The 25218-nt window shown below is 45.6% G+C and overlaps 3 protein-coding genes across 3 annotated transcripts; 1 reads left to right on the top strand and 2 right to left on the bottom strand.

The window, feature by feature from the left end:
- Positions 1-2162: 2162 nt before the first annotated feature.
- LOC125521310 (cotton fiber protein) lies at positions 2163-3100 on the top strand. Its single transcript, XM_048686370.2, has one exon. It carries the CDS (start codon positions 2286-2288, stop codon positions 2796-2798), a length of 513 nt encoding a protein of 170 aa, XP_048542327.1. The 5' UTR covers positions 2163-2285; the 3' UTR covers positions 2799-3100.
- Positions 3101-4170: 1070 nt separating this feature from the next.
- UGP3 (UDP-glucose pyrophosphorylase 3) lies at positions 4171-11424 on the bottom strand. Its single transcript, XM_048686421.2, has 17 exons — positions 10666-11424; positions 10218-10377; positions 9920-10069; positions 9614-9775; positions 9313-9485; positions 9155-9221; positions 8845-9011; positions 8105-8263; positions 7544-7635; positions 7350-7444; positions 6746-6823; positions 5692-5787; positions 5391-5465; positions 5223-5314; positions 4972-5134; positions 4835-4895; positions 4171-4578 (listed from the first exon to the last, which is right to left on the bottom strand). The coding sequence occupies exons 1-17, from the start codon at positions 11331-11333 to the stop codon at positions 4466-4468; spliced, it is 2571 nt and encodes an 856-aa protein (XP_048542378.1). The 5' UTR covers positions 11334-11424; the 3' UTR covers positions 4171-4465.
- A 574-nt stretch (positions 11425-11998) lies between these two features.
- On the bottom strand, positions 11999-13243 carry LOC125532948 (uncharacterized). Its single transcript, XM_087538849.1, has 2 exons — positions 12325-13243; positions 11999-12201 (listed from the first exon to the last, which is right to left on the bottom strand). The coding sequence occupies exons 1-2, from the start codon at positions 13241-13243 to the stop codon at positions 11999-12001; spliced, it is 1122 nt and encodes a 373-aa protein (XP_087394975.1).
- Between the last annotated feature and the right edge of the window lie 11975 nt (positions 13244-25218).

Genomic DNA, 25218 nt, shown 5'->3' with positions numbered 1-25218 from the left:
TTTTAAAATTTTGTGTACTTTTCCAAATCTGCATACTTTTTCCAAGTTCACGTACTTTTTTTTAAATCCACGTACTTCTTTAAAGTTCCTGTGGTTTTTTTAAAATTCATGTAATTTTTAAAAATTGACATACTTATTCCTATTCACGTATATTTTTTTGTGTTTGAAAATTTTATGTGAAATTGAAAACGTATGCGGATTTGAATATCTTCGCGAATTAGAAAAAAATGTGTGGATTTGAAAATTTATGTCAACTTGAAACAAGTATGTGAATTTCAAACAAAGTTCATGGATTGGAAAGGAACACGGATTTGAAAAAAATACACGAACTTTAAAAAGTATGCGGATTTGAAACAAGTAAGCGAATTTTAAAAACAGATAGATTCGAAAAAAAACTACTTGGATTCGATAAAATTACACGAAGTTGAAAAAAATACACTGATTTGAGAAAATTACGCAAATTAAAAAAATCATGGATTTGAAAAAGTACACAAATTTCAAAATAGTTCACAGGTTTGAAAAAGGTATGTTTATTTTTGAAAAAAATGCACGACCTTGAAAAACTATGTGGATTTGAAAAGAGTATGTGAATTTTAAAAAGTTCACGGATATGAAAAAATTACGCGAATTTTAGTCGGCACCGGTCAAAACCGGGGTCAGTCAGCACCAAAACCGGTCAAAATCGAGACCAGGGACAAATCTTGTCCGGTTTCGAAGTTGAGGGACCAAATTTAGACTTCACCAAAAGTTGAGGGACGGAAAATATACTTTTCTCTAAAAAAAATACTGAGATTTAACTAATTCTAGTCACATGAGAATGAGCAAATCCGTAAATATAAACTCATAGTTATTTGAGCACCTTAAAACGATCTGAGCATTGTGCGATTAAAATGTATGTCTCACATAAGTCGTGTGACTAGTAGTGTGTTTATCTCTATATATCCTATGAGTATAGATTTCATTCGAGCAATGGAACTGGGTGCTGTGCTCCGCTGCATGTTGACTGAAAATAAATATGGAAAACTCGATCAATCTGTCTCGCGGTACGCTTATAGTTGGACAATTGAATTGACGCACTTTCCCCACTTGCATTTATTTCTGGATTTATTTCAGGATTTTCGGCGATGCGTATTTAGTGGGAGGAGACGTTTCCGTCGACGACGAGATGCCTACGGTGATTTCGTAAAGTTCAAGATGATATGCCGGCTCAGCCTTTCGAAGATGCTCATAGGGGTAGGATATGCGTGTGTGCGTTCATAGAGATGAGTGTATGTGCGTGTATATGAGCGCTTGTGTTTGTCCTGATGTTCAAAAAAAAGTATATGCTTGCGCTAAAATAGTACGGCTGCAGCTAACGGCGTCTTATTTGCGCAAACAGGTCGGAGCCGGTTTACACGAGGCGCGATAAGCGACAGATCAACCAAACGCGTTTGTCCTTTGTACTGACGTGGACTAGGGGCCGTCGTCGTCACTCCGGGCTCGCACGAGCCACCGCGTCGTCGCCACACCACGGCTCCGCAGCCTTGCCGCCGAAGCATCTTCTGTCGAGACAACGGGCCGGGCAAGGTGGCGCGGTGGCGCGGAAGCGGAGCGGCAATGTTTGACCTGACCCGATCCCCTCCTCCTCCAGCGCACGCCTCCTCTGTCGCCCGTCGTGCGAGGTCCATTCCACCTTGCGTTGTAACATGGCGGCATGGCCGGGGGGCGACACGACAGCAAGGCGCCAACTGGCTCACGGGCCCCACGAGCGCGTTTGGACCAGGACCCCGTCGCCAGAGGCCCAGAATACCAGTAGTGCACGTAAAATACTGCCGCCGTTCCTTCTTGATGTCAGCAATGATTGCCATGTAGTAGGAGTACATGTTGCTCTCCATGCAAAAATAAAAACAAAATAAAAAATCGTACATGTTGCTCGGTCATACGACCTTGTAGGGAGTATAAGCGTTAATTAAGGCCGGAGTGCATGCATCTACCGATCCACGTGTATGCATGTAGAGACGGTATGCTCTGTATGTATTTCGCAAAAAAAAAATGCTCTGTATCTGTATGTGCGTACATTCCTCGAAATATCTTAATTCCGAGTAGCTTGCCGCACTGAGCAACGTACGTGGGCGACATTTCCACGTCCGCCAGCTATATATACAGCCCACAGGAACCTCTCGCCCTCTCACTTTTAATCCCGTCTCATCATCTGTCTCCCGTTGTTTGCTAGCCACTTGCGACGACTCCAAAACCTCGCCACCAAGGAAAAAGAGAAGTCGCCGTCGCCGTCCTCGACCGATCCGATGGAGTCCGAGAAGGCGTCGCGGCCGGCGTCGCTCCTGGGGACGCTCCGGACGGCGGTGAAGAAGGTGCGGTTCCTGCTCTCCTTCAGCGCCACGCGGTGGATCATCAACTCCATCGCCGGCCGCCGGAGCGCGCCCGGCGCGACGGCGCCGCTCCGCCTCAGCTTCGGGTCCAGGCGGCCGGGCCTGCTCGACGCGGAGGACGACGACGACGGCTCCCCCGCGTCCACCACCGGGCCGTCCAGGACGGTGAGCCTCGGGTCGGGCGGCGTGTCGCGGACGAGCAGCGCGGTGGCGGCGTCAGAGTACTCGCGGTCCGCGTCGTCGGGCGCGACGTCGTCGTCGAGCGGGGGGTCGTCGCCGGCCGGGGACGACGACATCGACCGGCGCGCGGAGCAGTTCATCGCCAACTTCTACAAGCACATCCAGATGGAGCGGCAGGTGTCGCTGCAGCTGCGGTACTGCCGGGTCGACAGCCTGCAGGAGAGGTCGCCTACCCGCAGGGTTTCTTGACCGATTTGATCCCCCGGATATGCATTGCGATTCTTGTTCATTTCGTGTCAAAACAGGTGTGTGTATGTGGATTTAGATGGGTGTTTTTTCGTTCCATCATTTCTGCGCGTCTTCTAGGATATTAATTTGTTCTGTATTTCTGTAAGATCGAGATTACAGAGTGCGAGTAGAAATAAACAGAGTTCTTTGAGAACTTGGGGGAGAATCGAGTACTCTCCTCAACATTGAGAAATATCTTAGTATGTACTACATCATTCACAGAATCTGAGGAGAATAGGCTGAATAGCAGGCCTTGATATGCAGCCCTTCTATCTTTTTACAACAGCAACTGTAATCTGGATTTCATCCAACCAAAACAATTAGCCAAGCGTGCTCACGATATAATTTACCTAGCCAGAATCAATTAGTCAATAATATACGGTTGGTACCATCTCCTTGCAGGTCTGCAATATTCGATTTCACATGGGCGGCCGGAACCAATGAATCAAGTATTTCTTTATAGGTCTGGCTTATTCAATTCCACATGGGCAACATCTACTCTATACACTACACTCACAGTGCAAACTTCACATGTGCACTTTTCATCCCTTGATTAACAGGTCCTTCTCTTCTCCCTCTCCGTAGACTTTTAATGGGTCCACGCCTAGCTGCTTGGCACGCTTTGTTGGTCGGCTGGATTGCATACAAGAACCGGATCAATTTAGGTGGAGCTTACACCAGAATTAAAAGTTCTTCCTTAACTCTGTTATGTTCGGCTCTTTACCTCTTGTCACTGTGATGTTCCTATAAGTAGGAATAAAATTATGGAAGCTCAAGATCACTCTAAATATTGTGACTTTCTCTGGTTTTTATACCAAGGGGTCATCTTTACAAGGGACAACCTTGCACGTCGCAACTGGCAAGATAGTAATAAGACTTGTGCCTGTGGAAGGGCATCTAGCCGAGTGGTTGGAGCACTGTTGTGCCTCTTAATTAAAATGCGCAGGGCTCTTCTTCTGTTGGTCTAGATGAGGCAATCAAACATCTCTTATTTTGTGTCAAATCCTTGAGCTATCTGGTCCATTTTCATGGCTTCAAATATATATCCACCTCATAATGTCTGTTAATTTTTTGTCAATTGGTTGCACGATATCAGTAAAAACCTACTTCACATCCCCGGGTGCAGACGGCGACCATACATTGGGCTTGGGCTCTTTGGCTATGCAAAATAATGATGTCAGTTTTGACACGAAAAAAAGATGATTTCTTCTCCATTGTAGGAATAAGCAGAGTTCTTTGAGAACTTGGGGAGAATGAATATTCTTCTCAACATTGAGAAACGTCTTTTGTATGCGCATCACTCATTGAAAGTGAGGAGATTACAGAGTGCAAGTGGAAATAAACAGAGTCTTTTGACTTGGGGAGAACGAGTATTCTCCTTGACATTCAGAAATACTGAGTATATTCGTATGTACATCATCACTCCTAAAATGTGAGAACAATGGGCTGAAGAGCAGGCTTTGATATGCAGTCCACTGTACAACAGTCTATACGGCCCTTCTTTTACCTTATACAACAGCAACTACAAGCTGGATTTCATCTACCCAAACTATTCGTCAAGCGTGCTCTTCGCATAATTCACCTAGCCGGAATCAATGAATCAAGAATCTACAGTTGGTACTATCTCCTTACAGGTCTACCATATTCAACTTCACATGGGCACCATCTACCGTATACTCCCAGTACCACGTTCCGCTGTCCATCATTTCTTTGCTTATAGGATCTAACTTAACAACAAAACCTGATGGACAAAGATAATACATTGAGAAATGTCAGATGCATGATATAAGCTACTACAGTACCTCTGTGACTAAATATAAGACGTTTTTGCAGTTCAACACGGAGGTATTTGAATGCAACGGGAATAGAAGATAATGATATAAGCAATAAATTTAGGTACTATTTTGTTGTGTTATGAACCTAAGGGGGAAAACGAGAGGATGTGCTTGCACACAATCTTTTCTGAACCAGAAAGTAGGGTACATGAACCAACAAACCTGCTTCGTCCTGAATGATGCACATTCTATGACCATCTGGCACTTCAAACATATGGTTACCCTGGTAGAACAAGGAAATCAGATTATGAGAAGGAAAAGGAGGGAAATGAAATTCACACACTTCTTAATTATCGCACCTTCAAGAGAATGTCTTTCGCCTCAAATTCTGCATTTCCATGAAGAATAATCTTTAAAGATTCTGATCTTTCAACATGATGCTTCCAATAAACATTAATGGGAGAATCCCAGCTGATCCCTTCGTTCACAATTTTAACATTTTGCAGCTTGCATCTCCCACACCTTTCAATAAACATGGAATTCAGAGTTTCATCCATATATGATACGTAGATGCGTGCTTCAGAAAACATGTGCTTAGAATAGACAATACCTGGCTCCATAGTGTAGTATTTGTTCACCATCAGTGTTCCTCTTTGTTGAACCCATAATATTATCAGCTAGAATAATAAGGCTCCCATCCAGCTATAATTTCAATCAATAAATTCAGTTTGGCATATGATGGGGGAAATACATGCTAATCATCTGTTTTGATGGTTACCTCAACATCTTGCCATAGAAATTCTGCCACCTCTATTTGCAATTCTGAACCTTTAGAGATGGAGCCACCTATGAACTGCATGTGTGGAAAACTGGAAATTGAAGTAACCATGGACGCGAAAAGTAACTAAACCCCATAACTAGAAAAATGATGTATATAGAGCAGAGTTTAGACTGTAAGCACTGAAACCTTTAGAATTTTCAACTGTGCTTCGCCAGTGGAAGCTCAAATATATATCATGTGAAGAGATGAAAAGGCCATGGCTATCATGTTTTACCCATTTAATTTAGAAGTAACATACCTTTTGCTTTATGATATCCCAAAATGGTCCTAAAGCAGGATGAAGAAATATGATGAATGGCAGTCCGGAATGCAAGTACTCATTATTGTCTTTGACCTGAATTGATAAGAGAAAAAAAATACTTCAAGACATGATAAAAGCTGGTACCAAACGTATGCACTCACTATTATCTTTAACCAGAAAACTGAAGAATAATTCAAAAGATTATGAGATCTGATAGTAGATACTCCCTCCATAACCTAATATAAGACGTTTTTTTGACACTACAACAGTGTCAAAAAACATCTTATATTAATTTACAGAGGGAGTAGTAAATTAGATAATAAATACCCCCTCTGTAATATTTTCATGTATTTAAGTTTCAACAAGACACCTCATGAGGTCTAGAATATTCTATTTTCCCCTGGAAGCAGAGAAACTCAGAACAACACGTACGAAATAGCGTACAGGAAAATGTATACCATAGAAAATCACCGTGTCCTTTTGATTTCCAGAGAATAGATGCTCTGGAAATTTTACTAGTAACTTGCATTGTTGTCTATTAACTAATCATATAAGTAACATTTCATTGTGATCAGGAAATGGTCCGAGAATTCCGTTTTTTTAACCATATGGCTAATTTTCCCCTTCACTGGTCTATCTTGCAGAAGTAGTAAATCAGATGACCATATGTAAATGCATCTCGGACTGTTCTTCTGAATGCAATATTATTCCAGTTGAATAAGATTAACATGGCTTAGCACATGCTAATGATATGATTGGACGTGTTTTAAGTCAATACATAATACTCGAAATATACCGGTTCGCTAGATAATATTCCTTTAAAGATGAAGAAGGCATTGAAGTTTCAAAATACCAGCAAAAATACTACTGGCGGACAGAAGCATAACCAGAAGTCTAGCACTAACAACCACAGCTCAATTTTTGTAACTATAACCAAAGCTAATGCCAATCCGTCTGCCTTAATAAGGCAAGAAAATACCACATGGTATGCCTTTCACGTTAATTATATGTGAAAATAAGACCACAAAACAGATCACAGAAGTACAGTTACCTCTGGAACCTCTATGCTGCAGCTAGAAAGGAGATCATGAGCATTGCGCATAATGTCAAGGAGTGAACCCTCTGGAGTCTGTAGACAAGTAAAGTGTATATTGTAAACCCATGTCAAAAAACATAGCAGTGCCAGAAGCATCTTACATGCTATTAATTATATTGGAAAATAAAAATCTCATGGCCCAGTGATACTACGATCTCGATCTGATACTACAAACCAAAAAATGATACTACCTGGTATCCTGATGCTGAAAACCTTACTAAGCGCTGGCCTACTAAACATAAAATTCAGTAACACTAACATGATACTAACTGATAGCAGTCAATTTTTTACTTTCACAATCAGTATAAATTAAGTGTGGATCTTCAGTCTGTCAGAGAAATAGTTTTAGACACCCAGGCAAATATTTAATATAGACTAACACAGAAATGTGAAAATAATAACATATCATATATATGAATACATGAGAGTTGCAAAGTGGTAACCTCAATTAAAAACCTTTAGGTTTTCGAAGGTACGCCAAGTTAGATAAAAGTTTAGAATTTCACAATTTGCATGCAGCAACATGAGAATCCATTGGATTGTGTAGCGTGATATTAACCTGGTGCAATGATCTGTCTTCTGATTTCAGCTTCCTTTTAGCTGATGAAGTGACTTTTTTCCTTTCATTGTACACAATGAACGTGTCGAGCTTGCCTGTTAAATATGAAATTGCTAAAACCCGAGACGCAAAAAGAGAGGTAGTTGGATACAGACATGAATGGATGGGAAGCAAATATGAAACTACTTACATACTTTCTATTCCTTTGCTGCACCTGTAGCTATATGTGTTCATAAAATTATCTGCTATGTTTTGCATTGTGCACTCTAGCCTGCCACCCGCAGCGCTGTCACATAGTAAAAATGCCGTAGCAGAAATAAGTTAGTGAATCATAATAAATCAGTTAATTTTAACAGGTATATATTTCGATTTCCCCCCAGTCCCCACTGCGGTTATGTATTTGCATGGACTCAAAGGGCCAAAATTAACTTTTTTGCGTGTGCAGGGGCCTTTTGCAATTTTCCATGAATTAACTGTCGCTACCTTAGCTGCAGTCATAAAATTATTGTCGCCGTTCCCACACCAGCTACCAAGCAATATGCAATGCATTTATGCGACATAACCAGGCATGCCTTTAATACATAAATGATAGCAAATATATTAAGAAGTATTAGCCCACCCACTGAAATCTTTGTGCTATTAATAATATGTTTCGCATTATAAGCCCAAGTGATAAGATTACAAGTGTAGAGAACTCAACACTAGGAATACAGAAAGGCCAGAAGTGTGTAGGGGATTTACTGGAAAGCAAGTACCTACACTCAAAGCCCAGATGATCCACATATGATACTGCCTTCTTCAAATTTAGCACGATTCCTGGTAAGCAGCTAGCATTTTTGCGTGATCCAACTTCCTGCGCTGCTTGCAGGTCAACATATAGAATGTTTGTATTTGCTGGATAGCTAGCCTGCAAACTAAATTAACAAAAGCCTAGATGATTTGAGGAAGATAGATATTGATGCCCACAAAAGGACAGAATCTTAGTGGCAAGAAACATCACTGCATCCAACCAAACCGAAAAAACTGGGAAACACATCCTTCGCAAAAAATGAAGCTGAGAAAGCAAAGTGTTTGAAGCTACAGCATATGCAGCTGGATCAACATCACTATGGTGCTAACAAATGATTGCCATCTTGCGATTGTAACTTGATGTAAACGTATATACAAGAATGCAAAGACGTGCATTTATACTTTTCAGAATTCAAGGTAACATAACCTGGCTACTCATATTTTTCTGAATCCTTTTTACTAGTAAGTGTCAATCTCGGTGACAACTTCATAGGATACATATAAAAACTAACTTTTGTAGCTAAGAACAAAAGAGTATAGCTTACACTTCTACGTACAATATCAAATTCACCATGAAGAGCATATACAGTAGCACACAAAAACTGGAGGGAATGGTTAAAGCATCAAGAGTAGAATGAAGGTATTCAATTGGGGCCCTTTTTGTATTCCAAATGGGGTGTGCACTTTGGGATAATATGTGCATTACCTGTCATTCGTTGCTGTAGGTTCTGATATGCCGTATTTTTCAAATTCAGTGTACTCAATGCAAGTGATACCATATTCCCAGAGCCCATCAAAGTTTTGTTTTTCAATAAGAACATTCACCCCTTCAGTAGCACCTGGTCTTCGCTCACAAGATGCAAAACCTAATTTCTGAGGTATGATATGCCATATGTCAGAATATGTAAAGATAAAAAAAATGCATAGTACAAGAATCCGGAGGTGCAAAATAGATAGCATAGTGGAGGTTAATATTAGTAATTAATGTGAGCTAGAGAAATCCTCATTTTTCTTACCTTATTGTGTCGCAGGCCTATTCCGGCCAACGCCATCAGCGTCAAATCCGTTGCAGCAACAACATTGCTGAAAATAGCAAAAGAAGTTGAAAGTCATTCCCCCCTTCCAAATAATTCTTTAGAAAACAGATAAAAAACAGATGCATAGTTCAGATAACCTGACTTGACGAACAGTTGCACCTTTTCTGCCATGACAATAAAGCCATTCAAATACACCTCGATCGCAAGCAAGTTTCCAAATAGCGCCATGACCACCGGGTTTACCCACAGGGAGAAGTGATTCGCTGATTAACCATTTGCCATCTTCAGCATTTACTACAGGTACCAAAGGCTAGAAAAGCCACGATGCAATTTAGTTAGAACTCTACAGAAGTTCTGGGCAGAGTGTGTAACTGACGATTGTACTAATAGAAATGCACACAAACGAATAGACATTACTAGAAGTCTCCAATTATATACCTGTTCAAACAAGCGGAAGTTCTCACGGCCTCTACCAAACCATTCAAGTCTTTCACAGATGGCAACTATATGTTCATGGTTATTCTTCACAGAGCTTGTCATGACCGCCACAGGGGTTATACATTGTTTCCCAAAGATCTTGAAATGGAGAAACTCTCTAGCCTGTCAAACAAAGAAGCTTCACATGATATGGCACATACACGATATTACTGGGTGTCAATGGCACTTAATTGCACTATTTTAAGCTATTCCTTGGGTAATAAAATTGTATCTAAAGAAGAGTTTTCATATACAAAATACGAGTACCTGCAGATCTCGCATCAGTCCTTCCAATAGAGATCTTCCACAGTAAGGAAGCAATGCGGCAGGAAGGGAATCACCGGTATCTGAGTCCACTAAACCAAGACGGTCACCGGCACCACCAATCGGATAAATTTCACCAAGTTCTGGCAAACCCTAGAAATGATCATATTTCAGTACGTACCCTTGAGCAGATAAATGTCGTTGGCATAAATAGATCTTAGGTAAGTGGGAATGACATTATTAAACAACAATGTCAATGTTTTCTGTCACAAATCTTAGTTAATGTGGCATACGGAATAACCTCGATTCCCCACATGGCAGCTTGAGATGCATATTCTGTATCCTCCAGTAGATTAAGTCCAGTGGGAACATGGAAGTCGACAAACTTGTCTTTGCTATGCCGGTGCTTGCTGTCCTTGGACTTGGAGACCGAGAGCAGCTCCAACGCCATAATTTGGTAGCTGGAGCAGAGCAATATATATCAGTAATACTATTTGAAATGCGAAGATCAAAGCTAGTTGGAATGGTTCAAATAATGGAAGTTTTAACTACGAAGACCAGAGGACAGTCAAGTTATGGCAAACTGGCGATCAGCTTACTTGCCAGTCGGCAGTTAGTAGTGGTAGCTTCAAATTTAAGCGAGGGCCATATTTGGCAGCACTTGCATGCAGCTCGGCCGGCCGTGTACCGAGTCTCCAACTCTCTAGGCTGGCTCTAGCGGTGCAGACAAAGAGGCGATGCTCACTCACCCGATGATGCCTCCAACGCAGTCGTAGAACTCCTCGATGTCTCCGAGAAACTTGAGCAGCCGTCCGAGCAGCAGCTCCGTCTCCCCGCTCCCAGCCTCGTCCTCCGCCGCCCCCTCCTCGCTCCACCTCCCGACCAGATCGGCCAGGCTGTACAGCGCCTCCCTCAGCGCGCTCCCGCCACCGCCCCCATTGCGGTGGCGCTCGTGGCTGCCGCCGGCCCAGCCGAGCTCCGCGCCGAGCACGTGGTCCTGGCCGGCCGCGACGAGGCATTTGAGCAGGTACGCCTCCCGGGGCCGGAGGCCGCCCAGGACCCCGCGGCTGGACGCGTCGCCGAAGAAGGCCGCGACGCGGGGCTCGGCGTCGAGCGCGCGGAGCTTGTCGCCGAGGGAGCGCGCCGCTCGGAGGCGCGCGCGGGCCGCGGAGAGCCGCGCCACCTCCGCGGCGAGGCGCGGCTGCTGCTCGGCAGCGGAGGGGCCGGGGCCGGGCCCGTGCTCGAGCGAGGCGGTGGAGACGCGCTGCTGCGAGGGCGGGGAGGGGGACGGGGAGGGGAGCGAGGAGAGGACGCGGCTGCGCGCGCCGCGGCGTCGGGGCGGGCGGAGGGGCGGGAGCTGGCGCGGGGTGAGGAGGCGGAGGTGGGGAGGGAGCGCCGGGCGGGAGGGGGTGGCCATGGTTGCTGGCAGCGGTCGAGCGGAGTGGAGGGTGGTGGTGGCGCGGGGAGGCGGGAGAGAGCGAGAGGGGGGATAAGAGGAGCTCGGTGAGAGCGAAACGGGAGGGGGATATGCTCCCGGGCGATACGGTGCGGTGCCATCTCCATATCCCTCGCGCGGCCGACCTGCTCGCGGAGCCGAGACACGAGCCGGACGGGAGGTGCTGGCCTGGTGGGTATATTCGCTCCGCGCGTCGGCCGCGTTTACATTTGTTTTTTGGAAACTGGAATGCGACGTTCGGATGAGCCCGTTGGCTGAGGCCAACTCCACCGCGCGACCCGACCCTAAACAACGGACATCCGTTTTGTTCTATTTTTGTCTTTTTGAGTAGGGATTTGGGGTCGTGTCCGGGCCTGTCCTGGGATGCGGTGGCCGTGCGCCAGCGCGCTGCCGCATCCTTTTGCCCCATCATGTCCGTCAAGATCAAGAAATGCCCAAATTTATATTAAAACTAGTTTTAAACCCAAATTTTTGTCTGAAAATTAAAATAGTTTTACAACCCAATTGAAATTGTCTTTAATAAAATAGTTTTACAACCAAATCGAAATTGTCTTAACTGAACATAAAATGGACAAATACATCTATTGGTTGCCAATGTGATCCCACACGTGCTCAACCAAGTCATTTTAAACATTCACATGAGTGTGCCAATCACGCATCTCACGGTGGAATTGGGCAAACTGTTCAAATGTGGCCGGGTCTTGGTGCAGGGGCTCAATATTTTCACCTTGATAATCAAATCCTTGGTCGAAGATACTCTCATCACGCTCGTCCTTGACGATCATGTTGTGCATGATCACGCAAGCAGTCATCATCTCCCAAAGCTTCCCTTCATCCCATGACAGTGCAGGGTTTCAAACGATACCCCATCGGGATTGAAGCACACCAAAAGCACGTTCCACATCCTTTCTAACACTCTCTTGCATTTGAGCAAATCTCTTTCTCTTCTCACCTTGGGGTTTCGAGATTGTCTTCACAAAAGTTGACCACTGAGGATATATACCATCTGCTAGATAGTATCCCTTGTTGTAATGGTGGCCGTTGATCTCAAAGTTGACAGGTGAGGAGTGGCCTTCTGCAAGCCTCGCGAAGACTGGAGAACGCTGCAGCACGTTGATATCATTGTGAGAACCTGTCGTGCCGAAGAAAGAATGCCATATCCAAAGATCTTGTGATGCCACCGCTTCTAATATGACAGTGCACCCGTTAACATGCCCCTTGTACTGGCCCTGCCAAGCAAATGGACAGTTCTTCCACTCCCAGTGCATACAATCTATGCTGCCAAGCATACCTGGAAAGCCTCTAGCTGCGTTGGTCGCCAACAATCTCTCTGTATCAGCGGCAGTTGGCTGCCTCAAGTACTCTGGACCAAAGACCTCGATCACAGCCTGGCAAAACTTGTACATTGACATCAGACATGTTGTCTCACTCATGCACACATACTCATCCACCAAATCGCCTGGAATTCTATATGCAAGCATGCGGATGGCCGCGGTGCATTTCTGGTAGGAGGAGAATTCAATCTTGCCAAGGGCATCCGTCTTGCACTCGAAGTATGGGTCATGAGCAACCACTCCCTCTCGGATACGATTGAACACATGCCTTGCCATACGAAAACGGCGACGAAATTTATCCGGCCTGAAGAGCGGGGTGTTGGCAAAGTAATCTGCATAGAGCAGGGCGTGGCCTCTCTCCCTGTTGCGGTTCAGGTTGGGAGCACGGCCAGGGAGTGACCCCCTGTACCGAGGAAGCTGCCGTTGAATATGGTCGTGAACGACCAGTGCAGCCACCACAAGATTTTCATCATCCGACGACGAATCGTCCGATGAACAAAGGAAGTGATGGAAGAAAAACTCGTCTCCACTGTCCATACCTTTGTTGGCAAAAGGTCGAACACCTTGCGGTCGTGGTGGCGAAGAGGCCGCGATGATCACCTCGACGTAGCAGGTTGGTTGCCGGCCGGCTACAGGCCGCTCTGGAGCTCTCGTCGGAATCTGCCTCGGCCGCCGTGGTACGTCGCCGGCAGTCGTGTCCCCTCTGCCATCGGCAAGGACGGCGATGGCCAAACCTCCTCCGATCGACGACCAAAACTACGGCGGAAGCGCGGGCGTGGTGGCGGCCATGTCGAGACGTGGTTTGGTATGGACGGCGGGGGGGCTGCGCGGTGAGGAGGCGGCCGGAGAATAGCGGCGGCGCCGGCGGCGGGGCGGGGCGGGGAGAGAGGGTGAAACGTTGGGAGCGAAGGGACTGCTAGTGTCCCCGACAGACGGGCCACGGGGGGGGGGGGGGGGACAAGGGCGTGCGTCGAGGCCGTCCGCGCGCGTCCGTTTCACCCCAAACCGAGCGCAAATTTGGGCCGGGGATGGGTCGAAAGCGGATGGAATCCGGACATTTGTCCGTTTATGCCCGCGCGCTGGGCCGTCTTATTTGTCCCTTTTACCTCAAACGGATGGGGGCGGACAGGATAGGGTCGCGCGGTGAAGTTGGCCTGAGCCTTGGATTTCGAACAGATGGGCTTGGCCTGTTTCCTTTTTCTAAGGAATGATTATTTTTATTCCCATGCCTAGAAAAAAAGATTATTTTTATGCCCCTTGTTATATCCCATCCGATTGACTTGCCCCTAGTTTCGAAAGACCCTTAGTTTCGCCCGAGCATGTTTGCTTCTCTTATGCTTTTGTCCTTTGACTGTTTGACTGTCACCAACACTTTTGTCATGAATGCAAGTGACATGCATGATGATTTTTTAAACATTCTTATATCTTATTTGTATGTTTCTGAGTTAATATGAATTTGTTATTAAGTTTTCAAAGTGATGGTCAAAGAGCAAAAGCATAAAAGGAGCAAATGTCCTCGCGCAGAACTGGTTTTTTTTCAAATTAGGGGCAAATCAAATGGGTGTGCCCCAATTAGGGTATCGAACGTAATAGCCCATGTCCAAAACGCCCAAGTTGGAGAATGAAGAGGAGGGAAAACATAGAAGTTGTGCTCCATTGCAAAAAAAGGAGTGCAAAAAAATGAAAAAAGACGCTCCCTCCATCAAGGCAAATTCATATTTCTGGATACGTAAATCACCTGTCTAATGCTTTTTTTTTGTTACAAGGAAAGAATAACCCAGGGTGAAAAGCCCCTCAGAGGAATTCTCACAAGCACATGTGATTCTCATCTCTCATGGGGGATATCACCCCCTATCCCTGTGTCAGTTTGGGCAGAGATCCAGTGACTGGCCTCTGGCCAGTCACGCCGTGACTGGCGGCCAGCCAGCCATTAGATGAAGGATGGGCAGACCAGATTAATTACTGCAGCATAAACACTAGGGATGAAAACGGCACAAAAACGGACGGAATTGGGTGCTAACATATTTGTTTTCATATTTTTTACAGAAGCGGAATGAATACAGAAACCCGGAAACAAATACTACCGGAAACCGACACGGAGCAAATACAGAGCAGACACGAAAGCAAAATGATGTGTTGATCAGAACTTAAAACCCCTGATAACCCACAAGTATAGGGGATCGCAACAGTTTTCGAGGGTATAGTATTCAACCCAAATTTATTGATTCGACACAAGGGGAGCCAAATAATATTCTCAAATGTTAGCAACTGAGTTGTCAATTCAACCACACCTGGAAACTTAGTATCTGCAGCAAAATATTTAGTAGCAAAGTAATATGATAGTAGTGGTAACGGTAGAAAATGGTAACAGTAGTAAAAGTAATGTTTTTGGTATTTTGTAGTGATGATAGGAATAGCAACGGGAAAGTAAATAAGCGAAGAACAATATATGGAAAGTTCGTAGGCAATGGATCGGTGATGGAGAATTATGCCGGATGCGGTTCATCATGTAACAGTCATAACCTAGGGTGACACAGAACTAGCTCCAGTTCATCAATGTAATGTAGGCATGTATTCCGAATATAGTCATACGTGCTTATGGAAAAGAACTTGCATGACATCTTTTGTCCTACCCTCCAGTGGCAGTGGGGTCCTTACGGAAACTAAGGGATATTAAGGCCTCCTTTTAATAGAGTACCGGAACAAAGCATTAACACATAATGAATACATGAACTCCTCAAACTACGGTCATCACCGGTAAGTATCCCGATTATTGTCACTTCGGGGTTAACGGATCATAACACATAATAGGTGACTATAAACTTGCAAGATAGGATCAAGAACTCTCATATATTGATGAAAACATAATAGGTTCAGATCTGAAATCATGGCACTCGGGCCCTAGTGACAAGCATTAAGCATAGCAAAGTCATAGCAACATCAATCTCAGAACATAGTGGATACTAGGGATCAAACCCTAACAAAACTAACTCGATTACATGATAGATCTCATCCAACCCATCACCGTCCAGCAAGCATACGATGGAATTACTCACGCACGGCGGTGAGCATCATGAAATTGGTGATGGAGGATGGTTGATGATGATGATGGCGACAGATTCCCCTCTCCGGAGCCCCGAATGGACTCCACATCAGCCCTCCCGAGAGGTTTTAGGGCTTGGCGGCGGCTTCGTATCGTAAAACGCGATGAATCCTTCTCTCTGATTTTTTTCTCCCCAAAACATAATATATAGAGTTGGAGTTGGAGTCAGAGGAGCTCTAGGGGGGCACGAGGTAGGGGGCGCGCCCTAGGGGGCAGGCGCGCCCCCACCCTCGTGGACAGGTGGTGGGCCTCCTGGCCTTCATCTTTTGCAGATATTTTTTATATTTTCCAAAAAGTTGCTCCATGAAGTTTCAGGTCATTCCGAGAACGTTTGTTTCTGCACATAAATAACACTGTGGTAATTCTGCTGAAAACAGCGTCAGTCCGGGTTAGTTCCATTCAAATCATGCAAGTTAGAGTCCAAAACAAGGGCAAAAGTGTTTGGAAAAGTAGATACGACGGAGACGTATCAACTCCCCCAAGCTTAAACCTTTGCTTGTCCTCAAGCAATTCAGTTGACAAACTGAGAGTGATAAAGAAAAAAATTTACAAACTCTGTTTGCTCTTGTTGTTGTAAATATGTAAAGCCAGCATTCAATTTTTCAACAAAGATTATGACTAACCACATTCACAATAACGCTTAGGTCTCAAGTTTACTCATATCAATGGCATAATCAACTAGCGAGCAATAATAATAAATCTTGGATGACAACACTTTCTCAAAACAATCATAATATGATATAACAAGATGGTATCTCGCTAGCCCTTTCTGAGACTGCAAAACATAAATGCAGAGCACCTTTAAAGACCAAGGACTGACTAGACATTGTAATTCATGGTAAAAGAGATCCAGTCAAGTCATACTCAATGTAAACTAACAATAATGAATGCAAATGACAGCGGTGCTCTTCAATTGGTGCTTTTTAATAAGAGGATGATGACTCAGCATAAAAGTAAATAGATAGGCTCTTCGCAGAGGGAAGCAGGGATTTGTAGAGGTGTCAGAGCTCGGTTTTGAAATAAAGGTGAATAATATTTTGAGCGGTATACTTTCATTGTCAACATAACAACCAAGAGATGGCGGTATCTTCCATGCTACACATATTATAGGCGGTTCCCAAACAGAATGGTAAAGTTTATACTTCCCCTTCTACCAACAAGCATCAATCCATGGCTTGCTCGAAACAACGAGTGCCTCCAACTAACAAGAGTCCCAGGGGGAGTTTTGTTTGCAATTATTTTGATTTAGTTTGCATAAAGCATGGGACTGGGCATCCCGGTGACCAGCCACTTTTCTCGTGAGTGAGGAGCGGAGTCCACTCCTCTTGAGAATAACCCGCCTAACATGGAAGATACAGACAGCCCTAGTTGATACATGAGCTATTCGAGCATACAAAACATGATATTTATTTAAAGGTTTAGAGTTTGGCACATACAAATTTACTTGGAACGGCAGGTAGATACCGTATATAGGTAGGTACGGTGGAGTCATGTGGAATAAGTGGAGGAGTGTGTGGGTGAAAGGATAAGTGGAGGAGGGCCACCGTGGGCCCACGAGGCAGGGGGCGCGCCTAGGGGGTAGGGCGCGCCCTCCACCCTCGTGGGCAGGTGATTAACCCACCTGTTGTGTTCTCAGTGCCAAATATTCTCAAATATTCCAGAAAAAAATCATATTTAAATTTCAGAGCATTTGGAGAACTTTTATTTTCAGGGTATTTTTATATTGCACGGATAATTCAGATAACAGACAGAAAAATACTATTTTTATTTTATTTAATATAAATAACAGAAAGTAAAAGTGGGGTACAGAAGGTTGTGCTTTCTAGTTTCATCCATCTCATGCTCATCAAAAGGAATCCACTAACAAGGTTGGTCAAGTCTTGTTAACGAAATCATTCCGAGTAACATGGAACCGGAGAAATTTTGAATAACACTATGTTGCCTCAACGGGGATATGCACATCCCTAATAATAAGAATATCATATTTATTCTTGATAGCAGGAAGAGGAAATTCAAAACCTCCAAATATAATCGATGGAATTTTTCCAATAGAGTTGATACTATGAACTTGAGGTTGTTTCCTCGGAAAGTGTACCGTATGCTCATTACCATTAACATGAAAAGTGACACTGCCTTTAGTGCAATCAATAACAGCCCCTGCAGTATTCAAAAAGGGTCTTCCAAGAATAATAGACATACTATCGTCCTCGGGAATATCAAGAATAACAAAATCTGTTAAAATAGTAACGTTTGCAACTACAACAGGCACATCCTCACAAATACCGACAGGTATAGCAGTTGATTTATCAGCCATTTGCAAAGATATTTCAGTAGGTGTCAACTTATTCAAATTAAGTCTACGATATAAAGAGAGAGGCATAACACTAACACCGGCTCCAAGATCACATAAAGCAGTTTTAACATAGTTTCCTTTAATGGAGCATGGTATAGTTGGTACACCGGGATCTCCAAGTTTCTTTGGTATTCCACCCTTAAAAGTATAATTAGCAAGCATGGTGGAAATTTCATCTTCCGGTATCTTTCTTTTATTTGTAAAAATTTCTTTCATATACTTAGCATAAGGATTCATTTTAAGCATATCAGTTAATCACATACGCAAAAAGATGGGTCTAATCATTTTAGCAAAGCGCTCAAAATCCTCATCATCCTTTTTCTTGGATGGTTTGGGAGGAAAAGGCATGGGTTTCTGAACCCATGGTTCTCTTTCTTTACCATGTTTCCTAGCAACAAAGTCTTTCTTATCATAACATTGATTCTTTGATTGTGGGTTATCAAGATCAACAACAGGTTCAATTTCTATATCATTATCATTACTAGGTTGAGCATCATCATGAACATTATCATTAACATTATTACTAGTTTCAGGTTCATTACCAGATTGTGTTTCAGCATCAAAAATAGAAATATCATTTGGATTCTCGGGTGGTTCAATAACAGGTTCACTAGAAGCATGCAAAGTCCTATCATTTTTCTTTTTCTTCCTTTTAGAAGGACTAGGTGCATCTATATTATTTCTCTGAGAATCTTGCTCAATTCTCTTAGGATGGCCTTCAGGATACAAAGGTTCCTGAGTCATTCTACCACCTCTAGTCATAACTCTAACAACATTATCATTATTCTTACTATTCAATTCATTGAGCAAATCATTTTGAGCTTTAAGTACTTGTTCTACTTGAGTGGTAACCATAGAAGCATGTTTGCTAATAAGTTTGAGTTCATCTTTGAAATTAGCCATATAATCACCCAAGTGTTCAAGCATATTTGAATTGTATTTCAATTGTCTACCAAAATAAGCATTAAATTCTTCTTGCTTAGCCATAAATTTATCAAACTCATCTAAGCATGGGCTAGCAAACTTAGTAAATGGGATTTCAGCTTTATCATATCTATAGAGAGAATTTACCTTTACTACCTGTGTCAGGTTATCAAGGCCATGAGTTTCTTCAATAGGTAGATGATTAAGATCATATGTTTCTTCAACAGGCGGTAAATTAAGACCACGTATTTCTTCAATAGGAGGTAAATTCTTAACATCTTCAGCTTTAATACCTTTTTCTTTCATAGATTTCTTTGCCTCTTGCATATCTTCAGGACTGAGAAATAGAATACCCCTCTTCTTCGGAGTTGGTTTAGGAATAGGCTCAGGAGTTGGCTCCGGAGGTGTCCAATTATTTTCATTTGTCAACATATTATTCAATAGAATTTCAGCTTCATCCGGTGTTCTTTCCCTGAAAACAGAACTAACACAACTATCCAGGTAATCTCTAGAGGCATCGGTTAGTCCATTATAAAAGATATCAAGTATTTCATTTTTCTTAAGAGGATGATCAGGCAAAGCATTAAGTAATTGGAGAAGCCTCCCCCAAGCTTGTGGGAGACTCTCTTCTTTAATTTGCACAAAATTATATATATCCCTTAAAGCAGTTTGTTTCTTATGAGCAGGGAAATATTTAGCAGAGAAGTAATAAATCATATCCTGGGGACTACGCACACAACCAGGATCAAGAGAATTAAACCATATCTTAGCATCACCCTTTAATGAGAACGGAAATATTTTAAGGATATAAAAGTAACGAGTTCTCTCATCAGTAGTGAACAGGGTGGCTGTCGGTGTCAAAACCGGCGGATCTCGGGTAGGGGGTCCCGAACTGTGCGTCTAGGCCAGATGGTAACAGAAGGCAGGGAACACGATGTTTTACCCAGGTTCGGGCCCTCTCGATGGAGGTAAAACCCTACGTCCTGCTTGATTAATATTGATGATATGGGTAGTACAAGAGTAGATCTACCACGAGATCAAGGAGGCTAAACCCTAGAAGCTAGCCTATGGTATGATTGTTGTATATGGAGTTGATTGGCTACGGACTACAACCCTCCAGTTTATATAGACACCGGATAGGGTTAGGGTTACATAGAGTCGGTTACAATGGTAGGAGATCTTGAATATCCGCACCACCAAGATTGCCTTCCACGCCAAGGAAAGTCCCATCCGGACACGGGACGAAGTCTTCAATCTTGTATCTTCATAGTCCAGGAGTCCGGCCGAAGGTATAGTCCGGCTACCCGAACACCCCCTAATCCAGGACTCCCTCAGTAGCCCCTGAACCAGGCTTCAATGATGACGAGTCCGGCGCGCAAATTGTCTTTGGCATTGCAAGGCGGGTTCCTCCTCCAAATCCTTCATAGAAGATTGTAAACACCAAGAGTAGTGTCCGGCTCTGCAAAATAAGCTTCCACATATTGCCATAGAGAGAATAATATTAACACAAATCAAATCTGCTGACGTATTCCGCAGTGTGTCATCACACTACAGCCAAGTCCTTTACTCGAATCGTTTTCACTTTTCCACCTCAGCGTGTTTTGCGAGGCGGTTTTCCTTGGCACGTCTTGTCAAAGCAGAGATCGTGTACCCCCCCTTTTGTGGGATTCTCATCAATACGGACGTGGGTAACCCAACCGCGCCACTTATCACGGCGCTTGGGAGGCATGCGAGTTTTACTAGGCAGGTGGGGACGCACAACCGCATCCGCCCATATAAGGGGATAAGGATCCACCTTTTTACCTACGCCTTCTTCCTCCTTTGCCTATCCATCTCCTGTGCACTCGAGCTCCAGCGCCCAAGCCCACACTTCCCACCTCAACCTTCTCCAGCAATGTCCGGAGTGGGAGGCAAGTGGATGGTCTCCTCCGCCGCGGAGGGCCAAGTCAAGAAGCTAAGGAAGGTCGGATACCTGTCCAAGGACATCGTGCACCGGCTTCCCGAAAAGGGGCAACTTCTCCCCACCCCAAGGCCCCATGAGAGGGTAGTATTTCTTCCCCACTTCCTCCGCGGACTGGGTTTTCCACTTCACCCATTTGTCCAGGGGCTCATGTTCTACTACGGCCTGGATTTCCACGATCTGGCCCCGAACTTCATCCTCAACATCTCGGCGTTTATCGTCGTGTGCGAGGCTTTTCTCCGCGTCCGCCCTCATTTCGGCCTCTGGCTCAAGACCTTCAACGTCAAGCCCAAGGTGGTGCGCGGCAGCCAGGTGGAGTGCGGAGGCGCCATGGCGGGCAAGATGGCCAACGTCCTATGGTTCGAGGGCTCTTTTGTGGAGACCCTAAAGGGATGGCAATCCGGGTGGTTTTATATCACCGAGCCGCGCGATCCGAAATGGACCGCAGCCCCCGAGTTCCGATCCGGACCCCCCACGCGGCTTATGTCCTGGAAAGAGACGGGCCTGTCGTGGGGTGACGAAAAAGAGGTGACCGGATTGCAAACATGCATCCAGTCCCTAGTGAACAAGCCAATCCGGCTTGTTAATGTAATCCAGGTTATGCTCGTCCGCCGGATCCTCCCGTGCCAACAACGGGATTTTAATCTGTGGGAGTTCGACCCGGCGCAGCATCAAACCCTCAGCAGGCTCTTCGACACGACGTACGAAGACGCCTGGAAGATGCTATTCAAGGGTGCCGAGGCTCCCGCATCCGCTTCCGAGGATCGCGGATACAGCTCGCAGCGTCACGCTAGCGAGGTAAGCCATCTACCCCTTTTATAGGATGTTAAGCTTTTTTCATAGTTTGACTCTATGCGGGATCTAAACTCCCTTACCTTTGACAGGCTTGGCGGGCGATATCCGGACCGATTAACTGTCCGGCTCCGCTGCCCGAAGATCCAGCCCCAGCTCTATTAGTGAAGCTGCTGGTTCCGGCGCCTTATGTGGTGCCGGAGAAGAAGGCCAAGAAGAAGAAGACCACGGGGACTCGAAAGAGTGCCCGCAATGTGGTGGTGTCGGACTCGTCATCTGACAAGTCCGAGACGCCCTCCTCCCGTGAAAACAAGGAGGAAGAAGAAAACTCTCCCCCCCAGCGGAGGGAGGAGAGAAGAGGAAGGCCGCCCCAACGGGGGAGGCCGAGGGGTCTAGGAAAAGGAAGACCCCTCCGCCGGACTATGCCCCCAACTCCGAAGAGGGCAAAGAGGAGTGGCCAAACAGGGCCAAGCGTCCGGCGAAATCGTAAGTTCGGATATCAGAGTAACTCATGATGTTCCTTTGTTTGCACAGCTTTCCCTAATGTCGAATGTAATTATGCAGTCCGCCCCGGGACGAATTCGACAAATCGTCGGGCGGCTCCCTGGACTCATCGCACGTGAACTCAGTTCCGCCCACTGTCTCCCCCCGCACTGCAGACGACGCCGAAGTGGCGTCGCGACAAGCTCCGGGGCAGGAGGAGGTGGTCCCGGAGGAGCCGCAAGGCAACCTCCCGGACTCCAGGAGTGAAGGGGATAAGGCCCCCCAGGGCTCCCAGTCCGGCTTTGTGCCGGACACCGCGCCGGAATCTTCCACAGTTCCGGACTGCGGTAGGCGAACTCCTTCCAAGAGGAGCAAGCCTTCTGAGCCGGCGGCCTCCGTCCAACCGGAGGTGCCGGACAATCTGCTGGAGGTGCTTGACGACGCCTCCATCGACGAGGGGCACCGTACTATTATGAGTACGGTGATCCAGAAGGTTCAGTCCGCCAAGAGCGGACTGACTGAAGCTTGCGCTAGCCTTCTAATAGGCTTCGAGGTAAGTAAAAATATGTAAAAATATTAACACATAGACAGTAGCCCTTGATGCTCTGTTTGGCGTTCGAAAAGAAAAGCCGAATAGAGGATCTATTAAATTTCGCAGGAGTCTAAAAAAAGTCAATATGCGTATGCAGGCTTCGCTGCTATCCACCGCCGCACTGACTGCAGAGGTGGGTGTCCTGAAGCAGGACCTCGAGCGGACCGAGCAAGAGCTCGGCCTTGCCAAGTGGCGGCTCGAGGAGAAAGAAGGTAAGAAATACCTTACAGAAAAAGTGCCTATAAAAAGGCTTGATTGCGAAAAGAATAACAGGATTGTACTGCTTATTGTAGGGGCCACGACGGAGGTGGCGACCCTTAAGCAGGCGCTGTCTGAGGCCGAAAGGAAAACGGCCACGGAGCGCACCGAGCGAGACAGACTTGGGGCTCAGGTCGGCGAGGTGCAGCAAGAGCTTCAGGCTCTCATGAAAAAACATGAGAGTTTGGAGCTTGAGTCGAAGGTGCAAGCATCCGAGCTTGCGACGGCCCTAGAGGCTGCCAAGTCTACCAAGGCCGAAGCCCAAAAGGCCCTCCAAGAGTTGGAGGAGATGAGGAAGATAGCAACGGGTAAGGCATTCTTTATGTAAAGCAGAAATATAAAAGTGAACTACTTGTTACTTACCCGAATCCGGAGCTCTCCAGGGGCATTCGCAGATCTTCCCCGCAGCGTATCCGCCGCCACCGCATTCTATCGAGTTGAAGTGTAGCTCGACGGAGAAGGTGTTCTGGTCTCAGTATTCTGAGGCCGGACACCCTGTGCCCTTGAGCGACCAGCTGAAACAGCTGGTCGAGCTCCACAAGGCGGCCGAACAGGCGATGAAGGGCTTCATAGTTCGGCTGTGGCCCAGAGAGGCTCTGCCTGGGAGCTATTTCGGGCTGGTGCGGCAGCTGGTGGAGGCCTGTCCAAGGCTCGAGGTCATCAAGCGCTCCGTCTGCATCGAAGGCGCCCGTCGGGCCCTTGCCCGTGCAAAGGTGCACTGGGGTAAGATGGATGGTGAGAAGCTTGTGAAGGACGGGCCGCCGCCGAGGAAGGAGCATCACAAGCCCGAGAACTACTACAAGGATGTTCTTGCAGGTGCCCGCCTTGTGGCGGATGAATGTACCAAGGATGTGATTTTTGAATGAACTCGCTCGTGTTTATCCTGTGCGCTGAAAACTTGTTCATATGCACTAAGCAATGCTTATTGAATTTAAAATATTACTTTCTGTGCGGCCGTTTATCAAAAATTGAGAGATGGCCAGTCGTCGGCTTCTGCCCCCATGCCACTAGTGCTGGGGTGTTCGGGATAAACCTGAGCACTCTTTTTCCCATAGTTTGGTCCTTCGAGGGAGGCGCTCAGCACAACAAACCAGGCAATCGGACTATAATGCTTGAACACTCTCACTTAGCCATAGAACTCTATAATTTTAAATTTCGGCGAAGCCCCTAGTTCGGAAGACCGAGTTCGGGGCGCTATCCACGCCTTGGCCGGACAAAGCCAGCTCCTCGCTCGAAGCGGCGTAAGCCTTTAGGGACTCGAAAAACCTCTTGAACAGCGACCGGTCTCTCGCCACATCATGACAGTCAGTTTTAGCTTTCTCCACTGAGGTGCTTAACCCAGCTGAACCGGGGCACAATCGCAGTGGTTCTCCTAGTGCTACCTTAGCCGATATAGCGGAACGTAAGGCACCAAAACATAGGAGCCGGGCAAACCCAACTATTGACCCAAATCATGATTCGGAGCCGATGCATATAGTGCTATAAGTTCGGGGTGCCGCAATTGTGAAAGTGTACGGACTTCTCACACCATTATGAGGGGTACTGGAGCCCCTGGCGTGTTTGTCGTACCATGGTGTATGGGTGCAATCATGTCATTTAATAAACATATATGTGAAAAGAAGATAATGCAAAAAATAGACAGAAAGCTATGCATTGTTTATAGAGAGGCTATTTATCAAAGCCGAATGATACAAGTAGTGCGGTAAGCAAAAGATATTGGACTATTTAGTATGTCCTGACCAGGGGCAGGCCGTGGAATTGTATTTAAAACAGGTATACCGCTCGTAACAGAGACCACCTGGGAGTTCCATAATGCGGCATGGCTTGTCTGCCTCCCTGGATCTTGCATCGTTTGTGCGGCAGTCGAATTGCCGAACAAGTCGTCCGAAGTATGGAGTCCTGAAAGTAAGAAAAAATAAAAAAAAGAATCCGGCAGCCCCTAGTACGTTTTAAGCTGTATTTTGGGCGTGCCATTATTGTGCCCCTTCCCCTGTGCCCATGGTATTTCAAGGGCGTAGTTATGTACGCGAGGTACTGGTTTCGTTAT

The sequence above is a fragment of the Triticum urartu genome, chromosome 1A, assembly GCF_056163025.1.
Source record: "Triticum urartu cultivar PI428250 chromosome 1A, HENAU_Tu73, whole genome shotgun sequence".
Classification (NCBI taxonomy): Eukaryota; Viridiplantae; Streptophyta; class Magnoliopsida; order Poales; family Poaceae; genus Triticum; species Triticum urartu.
The sequence above is the reverse complement of the archived record's forward strand: the minus strand, read 5'-3'. Positions and strand labels throughout refer to the sequence as shown.

Coding starts and splice junctions, on each gene's coding strand:
- UGP3 (XM_048686421.2), bottom strand. CDS start 11,333: ATGGCCACCCCCTCCCGCCCGGCGCTCCCTCCCCACCTCCGCCTCCTC. Junction 9,776..9,919: donor GACTGATGCGAGATCTGCAG/GTACTCGTATTT, acceptor TTTGTTTGACAG/GCTAGAGAGTTTCTCCATTT. Junction 7,636..8,104: donor CATCTGGGCTTTGAGTGTAG/GTACTTGCTTTC, acceptor ACTATGTGACAG/CGCTGCGGGTGGCAGGCTAG.
- LOC125521310 (XM_048686370.2), top strand. CDS start 2,286: ATGGAGTCCGAGAAGGCGTCGCGGCCGGCGTCGCTCCTGGGGACGCTC.
- LOC125532948 (XM_087538849.1), bottom strand. CDS start 13,243: ATGGACAGTGGAGACGAGTTTTTCTTCCATCACTTCCTTTGTTCATCG. Junction 12,202..12,324: donor GACAATCTCGAAACCCCAAG/GTGAGAAGAGAA, acceptor CATGGGATGAAG/GGAAGCTTTGGGAGATGATG.